This window comes from Nomascus leucogenys, chromosome 10, assembly GCF_006542625.1.
Source record: "Nomascus leucogenys isolate Asia chromosome 10, Asia_NLE_v1, whole genome shotgun sequence".
Classification (NCBI taxonomy): Eukaryota; Metazoa; Chordata; class Mammalia; order Primates; family Hylobatidae; genus Nomascus; species Nomascus leucogenys.
The window spans coordinates 61,874,488-61,885,737 of NC_044390.1; the positions used below are offsets into that span (position 1 = coordinate 61,874,488).

The 11,250-nt window shown below is 46.5% G+C and overlaps 1 protein-coding gene across 1 annotated transcript; it reads left to right on the top strand.

The window, feature by feature from the left end:
* Positions 1-9,687: 9,687 nt before the first annotated feature.
* LOC100583439 (olfactory receptor 7G3) lies at positions 9,688-10,631 on the top strand. The gene is given in 2 exon segments (XM_012509414.2): positions 9,688-10,105; positions 10,108-10,631. Coding segments are annotated over 2 exon segments (936 nt in total). The 5' UTR covers positions 9,688-9,693.
* The last annotated feature ends 619 nt before the right edge of the window (positions 10,632-11,250 follow it).

Here is an 11,250-nt window from a genome sequence, read left to right on the forward strand (position 1 = left end):
CATCTCAAAGGAAAAAAAAAAAAGTAGGAGATATTGGCTTTAGATAAGAAGGCACACATCTCATTGCTTGCAGAGTGAAAGAAGAAAGAACTGGTGATGTTACTGGACTACTTTTGCACTAGTGTCAAGAAGGTGAGAAATGTCTCGAATCTAGGATAAGAGAAAAAATAAAGAAGGTGAGAAATCTTTCTTATGGTCGTTACTATTTCTCTCTGCAGTAAGTTGTAAAATCATTTGTTATTGAAGTGGGAAGTTGTGGCCGGGAGCAGTGGCTCACGCCTGTAATCCCAGCACTTTGGGAGGCCAAGGCGGGCGGATCACGAGGTCAGGAAATCAAGACCATCCTGGCCAATATGATGAAACCTCGTCTGTACTAAAAAAAATACAAAAATTAGCTGGGCGTGGTGGCGCGTGCCTGTAATCCCAGCTACTCGGGAGGCTGAGGCAGGAGAACAGCTTGAACCAGGGAGTTGGAGGTTGCAGTGAGCCGAGATGGTGCCACTGCACTCTAGCCTGGGGACAGAGTGAGACTCTGTCTCAAAAAAAAAAAAAGAGGGAAGTTGAGACGATGTGAATTCAAAATCCTGGAGAAATCGTGAAAAGATCCTTGCCCATTGGAAATTTGTTGAAGTTGAAGACCCCTTTAGGGTGGGTGACCTCAAATTTTTTAGCGCTTCCCGTATCACCGCGTGGGGGCAGAATTATGTAGGCAGGAGAGACAGATGGTTAGAATTTTCCAGGGCAAGTATTATGATAGGACAGAGAGTAGGGAATTTGAGGTTTTGGAAAATATATGATTGAATCTCAGTCACCTAGTTAAAGAAATGAGGTTGGCCAGGCGCGGTGGCTCACGGCTGTAATCCCATAACATTGGGAGGCCAAGGTGGGCGGATCGCCTGAGGTCGGGAATTCAAGACCAGCCTGACCAACAAGGAGAAACCCCATCTCTACTAAAAATACAAAATTAGCTGGGCATGGTGGCGCATGCCTGTAATCACAGCTACTCAGGAGGCTGAAGCAGGAGAATCACTTGAACCTGGGAGGCAGAGGTTGCAGTGAGCTGAGATCTTGCCATTGCACTCCAGCCTGTGCAACAAGAGCAAAATTCCATCTCAAAATAAATAAATAGAATACAAAAATTAGCTGGGCATGGTGGCAGGCACCTGTAATCCCAGCTATTCAGGGAGTCTGAGGCATGACAATTGCTTGAACCCGGGAAGTGGAGGTTGCAGTGAGCTGAGATCACACCATTGCACTCCAGCCTGGGCTACAGAGCAAGATTCCATCTCAAAATAAATAAAAATAAATAAATAGCAACATGGTTGAAGAATAGATGGCTTGGAAGTCTCTATGCATTAGGAGAGGAGATGCAGTAAGGCCGAAAGGGTGAAGAAGTTGGGGCCGGGTGCAGTGGCTAATGCCTGTAATCCCAGCATTTAGGGAGGCAGACGGATCACTTGAGGTCAGGAGTTCAAGTTCAGCCTGGCTAACATGCTGAAACCCTGTCTCTACTAAAAATATAAAAATTAGCCAGGCGTGGTGGCACGCACCTGTAATCCCAGCTACTCAGGGAGGCCGAGGCAGGAGAATTGCTTGAACCCAGGAAGTAGAGGTTGCAGTGAGCTGAGATTGCACCACTGCACTCCAGCCTGGGTGATGGACCAAAACTCTGTCTCAAAAATAAAAGAAATTATCCTGAATCATGGTATAGCTGGGTGGTTAAAGAACAGGAGTCAGGTGCCAACGACTTGAATGCATTAGGTCTCTGTGTTGATGCCAATTCAGATGAGAAGCCAGGGATGTGTCAGGGCAGGATGGGATGTTTGATAAGTGGTGAGCAATGCAGTTTGATAATGTGGATATACATTAGGGATAGAGCAGGTAAAAAACGTTCACCATATTGCTTTGAGGTTGTACATGCCACACAAAATCAAGACCCAAGATCAAAAACACCTTGAATCCAGAAGGAGAAGATACTGGATGGGTCATGATGGAACTGCCTTCGGTGCAACAGAGAAACAGAAAACTTGTGAATTCTGTTGTTCATATATGTCTTGATTTTAGGCTGGGCATGGTGGCGAAACGGTGGCTATCCCAGCTACTTAGGAGTCTGAGGTGGAAGGATCAAATGTTTGAGACCAGCCTGGGCAATATAGTGAGACCCCGTTTTTGCACACACACAAAAATAGCTGGATGTGGTGGTGCATATCTGTAGTCCCAGTTAGTTGGGCGGCTGAGGCAGGAGGATTCCTTGAGTCCAGGAATTCAAGGCTGCAGTGAGCTATGATGGCACCACTGTACCCTTGCCTGGGTGACAGAGCAAGACCCTGTCTGTAAAAAAAAGGCACGGTGGCTCATGCCTGTAATCCCAACACTTTCGGAGTCCAAGGCAGAGGCAGGTGGGTCATGAGGTCAGGAGTTCAAGACCAGCCTGACCAATATGGTGAAACCCCGTGTCTACTAGAAATACAAAAAGTAGCCAGGCGTGGTGGTGGACACCTGTAATCCCACCTACTCAGGAGGCTGAGGCAGGAGAATCGCTTGAAACTAGGAGGCGGATGTTGCAGTGAGCTGAGATCACCCCACTGCACTCCAGCCTCAGCGACAGAGCAAGACTCTGTCAAAACAAAAACAAAAACAAAACAAAACAAAACAAAACAAAAAACTTAAGGGGAAAGTAGAGAACATTTGCTGTGAGTTTCCTCATATACCTTCAGCTTTCCCTATCTTTCACTTTTTACCTATCATTTCCTACTTACCTAGGATCTTAACAGCCTGTCTTTTTTTTTTTTTTTTTTGAGATGGAGTCTCACTCTGACACCCAGGCTTGAGTGCAGTGGCACGATCTCTGCTCACTGTAACCTCTGCCTCCTGGGGTTCAAGTGATTCTCCTGCCTCAGCCTCCCAAGTAGCTGGAATTACAGGCACCTGCCACCACACCTGGCTAATTTTTGTATTTTTAGTAGAAATGGGGTTTCACCATGTTGGCCAGGCTGGTCTCAAACTCCTGACCTCAGGTGATCTGCCTCTTCAGCCCCCCAAAGTGCTGGGATTACAGGCATGAGCCACCACGCCCAGCCTTTTTGTTTTGAAAGACCTGTCGTCTTAAAGACCTGTTCTCCTTAATATTTACATTGGAAGCCATTGTCTAATTCTTTCTCATTTTTCATATATAATAGCTTTTGCCTGTCAATGTAATTTCCAGTCGTAATAGAATCATTCCTTCGTAAACTACATAAAATACCAAACGATGGAAGTATCATTCCTTTGATTATGAATGCAGACATTTTTCCCCTTGCCTTCCCAAGTTTAGGGTCAATATTTAAAGAGAAACCCACACAGGCCCCATTTTTTGTCACCATCACTGCACCATTTCATACTCTATCAACTTCAGGTCTTGTTCTTCATTTGTTTAAGACTGGGTTTGGGCTTTATCTGCATTTTGTCAACATTATGTCACCATTTCTTTCCCCAAAACTTACTGTACTAGGCCGTTATTGTGTTGCTATAAAGAAATACCTGACGCCAGGTGCGGTGGCTCATGCCTATAGTTCCAGCACTTTGGGAGGCCGAGGTGGGTGGATCACTTGAAGTCAGGAGTTTGAGACCAGCCTGGCCAACATGGTGAAACCTCATCTCTGCTAAAAATATAAAAATTCACCAGGTGTTGTGTGTGCCTGTAATCCCAGCTACTCTACTTGGGAGGCTGAGGCAGGAAAATCGCTTGAACCTGAGAGGTGGAGGTTGCAGTGAGCTGAGATCACACCACTGCACTCCAGCCAGGGCGCAGAGTGAGACTCGGTTTGAAAAAAAAAAAAAAAGCAATTTCTGACTCAGAGTAAGCTGGGATTCTGTCTAAGGAGGATTCCACCAGCTCCCTTGAGGTCAGATCCTAGGATCCAAGAATGAGATACTCTCGGGGTAAGAGGAAATGTGGTAGGAAAAGTATGACATACAGCTTGTCCCTTGGGGTCAGGAAGTCAGCCATCCAGGAATTCCCCCTTTGTTCTCACGTCTGATCTGTGCTCATTAAGGACTTGAGCTGCCTTAGGGGAAGAAATGACAGCACTGTACACATTTAGCTAATAAGCAGCTTTGAAAATTGAGCTCCTAGGGGCCACAGAGACTGCGAATAATCTACCGGTGACCACTCCACTCAACAGCCCCGCTCATGTCAGGAAACATCATACCTGAGTCTTGCTCCAGAGATGATCCCTCTTGCCCAAGAGCGCATTGCCTTACTTGGTTCATCTGCCCTTCTTGGGGATAGATCTTCCATTTCATCTTTCAATTCTCCAAGAAAAAAAGTGGAGAATTCCTCACTGATGTCTTCAAGGTAATCTGAAGTGCTCCCAATAAATGCTGTGAGAAACTGAACAAGTTTTTTGTTTTATTTTTTCTCCCATCCTATCTGGAGGACAACCATAAGGTAAGAGACAATTCAGCAGAATTGTTATAAGTGAGATTCCAAGCTAATCAGTGACCCTTTTCTTGATATATTTACTTCCCCTGTTTTCTTATAATTTATAACCAGATTTCATTATTTTCAGCTCCCATTCTGTCTTCTAAATCCCAGGGACTCCTTTCCCACCTAAGTATGAATTAGTCCCTTCAAAAAGGAATCTGGCCAAGTGCGGTGGCTCACGCATGTAGTCCCAGCACTTTGGGAACCAAGGTGGGTCAATCACCTGAGGTCAGGAGTTCCAGACCAGGCTAGCCAACATGGTGAAACCCTATCTCTACTAAAAATACAAAAACTTAGCGGGGCACGGTGGCATGTGCCTGTAATCCCAGTTACTCAGGAGGCTGAGGCAGGAGAATCGCTTGAACCTGGGAGGCAGAGGTTGCAGTGAGCTGAGATGGCACCACTGCACTCCAGCCTGGTGACAGAGCAAGACTCCGTCTCATAAAACAAACAAATAAACAAAAGGAATCTACAGTTCTCTGGTTTTCCACATTCTTTTTTTTTGTTTTGTTTTGAGAAGGAGTCTCGCTCTGTCACCAGGCTGGAGTGCAGTGGCTCGATCTCAGCTCACTGCAACCTCTGCCTCCTGGGTTCCAGCGATTCTCCTGCCTCAGCCTTCTGAGTACCTGGGATTACAGGCGCCCACCACCATGACTGGCTAACTTTTGTATTTTTAGTAGAGATGGGGTTTCACCAAGTTGTCCAGGATGGTCTTGATCTCTTGACCTCATGATCCACCCGCCCTGGCCTCCCAAAGTTCTGGGATTACAGGCGTGAGCCACCATGACTGGCCCCATGGTTTTCCTCATTCTTTTGGCTGCAGATGGGGCTTTGATGAGATGAGTCTGGCTGTTCAATCTTCACCATGTCTGGTGCCAGATTTCACCCTTAAATAACTTGACTCTTGTCCCCATCTCTTGACTGTGAGAAGGGGAAGTTGAGACCCACTCACCTACATTTCCAGTCTTTCGGTTTCTCTTTTAAAACCCCAAAAGAGGCCAGATGTGGTGGTTCATGCCTCTAATCCTAGCACTTTGGGCTTACAGGCGTGGGCAACATAGCAACATAGCCTGGGCAATATAGCAAGAGCTCATCTCTGCAAAAAATTTTTTTTTAATTTTAAAACTAGATTTAAAATACTAAATATAATAATAATAACAACAATAAAGTATAACACTTTTACATGAAGTCCTCTTGATTTGTTTTTACTCCTCACCTTCCCTTCCCGGGGACCACCACTCTCTGAAATTGGTGGGCATTCGCTATGCTTAGTTTAACACTGTTATTACGTGTAATAATAGTGCCATAATTTGTGTATCTATCCCCATACTGATGTTTGTTTAGCTTTTTTCTTTCTTTCTTATTTTATTTTATTTTATTTTGAGGCAGGATCTCACTCTGTCACCCAGACTGGAGTGCAGTGGCTCAATCACGGCTCACCACAACCTCGACCTCCCGAGCTCAGGTGATCCTCCTACCTCAGCCTCCTGAGTAGCTAGGACTATAGGTGCATGCCACCATGCCTGGCTAGTTTTTGTATTTTTTGTAGAGATGGGGTTTCACCATGTTGCCCAGGCTGGTCTCTAACTCCTGGGGTCAAGTGATCCACCTGCTTCTGCCTCCCAAAGTGCTAGGATTACAGGCGTGAGCCACCGCGCCTGGCTTTTTCTTTTTTCTGAGACAGCATCTTGCTCTGTCACCCAGGCTAGAGTACAGAGGCACAACCCAGGCTGGTCTCAAACTCCTGGGCTCAAGCGATCCTCCCGCCTCGGCCTTCCAAAGTGCTGGGATTATAGGCTTGAGCCACCGTGTCCAGCCCAGTTCTTTCTTTTCTGTACCTCATTACACTAGGAGAACTCTCAGTGGGATTTTGAGCACATGCCTTCTTTGCTCAGCCCTGAAACATTATTCTTTTGTTTGTTTGTTGAGATGGAGTCTCACTCGATCACCCAAGCTGGAGTGCAGTGGCGCGATCTCAGCTCACTGCAACCTATACCTCCCAGTTTCAAGCAATCCTCTTGCCTCAGTCTCCCAAGTAGCTGGGATTACAGGCACACATCACCACACCTGGCTAATTTTTTAATTTTTTTGGTAGAGACGGGGTTTCACCATGTTGGCCAGGCTGGTCTCAAACTCCTGACCTCAGGTCATCTGCCTGCCTCGGCCTCCCAAAGTGCTGGGATTACAGGTGTGAGCCACCGCACCCGGCCTGATATTACTCTTGGGATATCTTCCCTGCTTCTTCCTTTTGCACCCCATCTCACCCCCCATGTCCCTGAGGCATCAAGCATTGTCCACAGCTAGAAACAAAAATGATAGGAAAAGTCACTGCTGGCCAGGCGTGGTGGCTCATGCCTGTAATCCCAGAACTTTGGGAGGCCAAGGTGGGCAGATCACCTGGGGTCAGGAGTTTGAGACCAGCCTGGTCAACATGGAGAAATCCTGTCTCTAACAAAAATACAAAAATTAACTGGGCGTGGTGGTGCATACCTGTACTCCCAGCTACTCAGGAGGCTGAGGCAGGAGAATCGCTTGAACCAGGAAGGCAGAGGTTGCAGTGAGCCGAGATTGTGCCACTGCACTCCAGCCTCAGCCACAGAGCGAGACTCCATCTCAAAAAAAAAAGATAATAAAAAAACTAATAAATAAATAAAAGGTTATTGCAGGACCTCTGAGCACTGTGCTAGGATACACCTATCCTAACATCTATTCATCTTTCATCCCTGCAACACCCCTGTACATTTTTACACCAGTTCCCACTGGAGAAGTGAGAAACTTGAGTCTGCTCAGAGGGGTTCAGGGACCTTCTCATGTCACAGATCCATGTCACAATTGAGGCATTCATGACGGAATTGACAACTGTTTGAGTCCAAGCTTTATGCACCAATGGTTGAAGCTTTTATAATCATTTGTCTTTCTCCAGTAAAAGCCAACTCCTGGTTAGGGGCCTGGATTTTGTTTTTGTTTGTGTATTTGGTTTTTTGTTTGTTTGTTTGTTTGAGACGGAGTCTCGCTCTGTCACCCAGGCTGGAGTGCAGTGGCGCGATCTCGGCTCACTGCAAGCTCCGCCTCCCGGGTTCACGCCATTCTCCTGCCCCGGCCTCCTGAGTAGCTGGGACTACAAGAGCCCACCACCACGCCTGGCTAACTTTTTGTATTTTTAGTAGAGACAGGGTTTCACCATGTTAGCCAGGATGGTCTCGATCTCCTGATCTTGTGAACTGCCCTCCTCGGCCTCCCAAAGTGCTGGGATTACAGGCGTGAGCCACCACACCCGGCTTGTTTGTGTATTTGTTTTAAGAGGCAGAGTCTTGCTCTGTTCAAGGCTGGCGTGTTGTGACCCTATGACAGCTCACTGCAGCCTCCAACTCCCGGGTTCAAGTGATCCTCCCAACTCAGCCTCCCAAGTTGCTGGGACTACAGACACGTACCACCGTGCCTGGCTAATTTTTAATTTAATTTAATTTTTTAAAAATGTTTAGTATAGATGGAGTCTTGCTACTTTGTTCAGGCTGGTCTCAAACTCCTGGCCTCAAGCAACCCTTCTGCCTCAGCCTCCCAAAGTGCTGGGATTATAGGTGTGAGTCGCTGTGTCTGGCCAGGAACTCAATTTGTGAAGCAAAGGGCTGAGATGGGCTCACTGCACCATTCAACTGTTCACATGCTGTGATTCTATAATATGTTTTCCCCAACTCCTGAGTCATCATTACAGAATTTCCTTAACTTATGGGTTTATGAGAACAGTAGGCTGATGTTTTGGCATTGCAGGCATACATCAATTCTTTACGTCCTGCTTTGGGGGCCCCAGGATCAATTTCTCAAGAATGTGGATAAGCCAGAAGGAATAGGAAAGGTTTGGCGCTGACTCACACAGGACTCCTCCAGGAATCAGTGCCAAGGTTCAGGGGTTGCCTGAACCAGGGGCTGCACCAGTAATAATAGGAAGGGTGGGTGCAGTGGCTCAAGCCTGTAATCCCAGCACTGTAGGAGGCCGAGGAGGGTGGATCACTTGAAGTCAGGAGTTCAAGACCCACCTGGCCAACATGGTGAAACCTTGTCTCTGTTAAAAGTGTAAAAATTAGCCAGGTGTGTTGGCACACGCCTGTAGTTCCAGCTACTTGGGAGGCTGAGGCAGGAGGATGGCTCAAACCTGGGAGGCGGAGGTTGCAGTGAGCTGAGATCACACCACTGCACTCCAGCCTGGGTAGCAGAGTGAAACTCCATCTCAAAAAAAAGAAAAGAAAGAAATAATGGAAAGAGGGTCTGATGCATGGCTTACTGTTAAAATTTTCTTTATTAACATTATCTGTGATACAAACGAAAGACAGAAGAAGGCAAATAAAAATAGTGGGAGGGGCTTATGCTGCTAGATAAAGAGGGCTTAATTTTTATTTTCACAAACTGTAATGATAAAGGGAAATTGGTGGGTGAGAAAGACACTGGTAGGGTACCTAGGAAGGAAGTAAAGAACAGGCTGGGCATGGGGGTTCATGCCTGTCATCCCAGCTATTTGGGAGGCTGAGAGAGGAGGATTGCTTGAGCCCAGGCAATGGATGACAGAGAGAGATCCTGCAAAGAAGAAAGAAGGAAAGAAAGAAGGAGGGAAGGAAGGGAGAAAGGATGGAAGGAAGGAAGGTAAGAAGGAAGGAAAGAGAGAGAGAGGAAGGAAGGAAGGAAGGAAGGAAGGAAGGAAGGAATGAAAAGAGAGAGACAAAAAGAGAGAGGGGGGAAGGAGGGAAGGAAGGAAGGAGAAAAGAGGAAGGAGAGAGGGAGGGAAGGAGGGAGAGAGAGAAAGAAAGAGAAAGAAAGGAAAGGAAGAAAGAAAGAAAAAGGAGAAAGAAAGAAAGAGAAAAGAAAGAAAGAGAAAGAGAAAAAGAAAGAGGAGGGAACGAGGGAGGGAGGGAGAGAAAGAGAGGGAGGGATAGAAAAAGAAAGTAAGAAGAAAGAAAGTAAGAAAGAAAAGAAAGAGAGAGAAAGAGAAAGAGAGAGAGGGAGAGAAAGAAAGAAAGAAAGAAAGAAAAAAGAAAGAAAGAAAGAAAAAAAAAAAGAAAGAAAAAAGAAAGAAAGAAAGAAAGAAAGAAAGGAAAAGAAAGAAAGGAAGAAAGGAAGGAAGGAAGGAAGGAAAGAAGGAAGGAAGGGAAGGAAGGAAGGAAGGAAGGAAAAAAGGTCTATAACTTATAACTGGTTTGGTTTTGATAATACAGACAAGATCAAGACTCATCAACAACATGAAAGCAGGAAACTTCTCAGACACTCCAGAATTCCTTCTCTTGGGATTGTCAGGGGAGCCAGAGCTGCAGCCCATCCTCTTCATGCTGTTCCTGTCCATGGACCTGGCCACAATGCTGGGGAACCTGCTCATCATCCTGGCCGTCAACTCTGACTCCCACCTCCACACCCCCATGTACTTCTTCCTCTCCAACCTGTCCTTGGTCAACATCTGTTTCACCTCCACCACGATGCCCAAGATGCTGGTGAACATCCAGGCACAGACTCAATCCATCACTTACACAGGCTGCCTCACCCAAATCTGCTTTGTCTTGGTTTTTGCTGGCTTGGAAAATGGAATTCTGGTCATGATGGCCTATGATGGATTTGTGGCCATCTGTCACCCACTGAGGTACAATGTCATCATGAACCCAAACTCTGTGGGCTGCTGCTTCTGCTGTCCTTCATCGTTAGTGTCCTGGATGCTCTGCTGCACACGTTGATGGTGCTACGGCTGACCTTCTGCACAGACCTGGAAATTCCCCACTTTTTCTGTGAACTCTCTGATGTTCTCAAGCTCGCCTGTTCTGATGTCCTCATTAATAACATCCTGGTGTATTTGGTGACCAGCCTGTTAGGTGTTGTTCCTCTCTCTGGGATCATTTTCTCTTACACACGAATTGTCTCCTCTGTCATGAAAATTCCATCAGCTGGTGGAAAGTATAAAGCTTTTTCCATCTGCAGGTCACACTTAATTGTTGTTTGCTTATTCTATGGAACAGGGTTTGGGGTGTACCTTAGTTCTGGGGCTACCCACTCCTCTAGGAAGGGTGCAAAAGCATCAGTGATGTATCCCGTGGTCACCCCCATGCTGAACCTGTTCATCTACAGCCTGAGAAACAAAGACGTGTTGAAGGCTTTGAGAAAACTAATATCTAGAATACCATCTTTCCATTGATGTCTCAGCTGTTTTGGGCTTACACTGCTGGGATATGTCAGGGAGAAAGAAGTAATGAGAAGTCTGGAAAGCCTGACTAATGTCTTTGGGGTTTTTTGTTTTCGTTTTTTTTGGCGATGGAGTCTCGCTCTGTTGCCCAGACTAGAGTGTAGTGGCGCAATCTCGGCTCACTGCAACCTCCGCCTCCTGGGTTCAAGCTATTCTCCTGCCTCAGCCTCTGGAGTAGCTGGGATGATAGACACATGCCACCAAGCCCAGTTAATTTTTCTATTTTTAGTAGAGACAGGGTTTTACCATGTTGGCCAGGATGGTCTCGAACTCTTGACCTCAGGTGATCCGCCCGTCTCGGCCTCCCAAAGTGCTGGGATTACAGGCATGAGCCACTGTGCCCCGCCTGACCAATGTCTTTGAATACATGAGACCAGAGATCAGATGGTTCAGGGTGATAGTTTTGGAATCGGACCACCTGGACTTGAATTCTTTTTGGATTGATTGACTGACTAATTGATTTTTGAGACAGTCTCTCATTTTGTTGCCCAGGCTGGAGTGCAGTGGTGTGATCACAGCTCACTGCCACCTCGAATTCCTGGGCTCAAGCGATCCTCTGGACTCAGCCTGC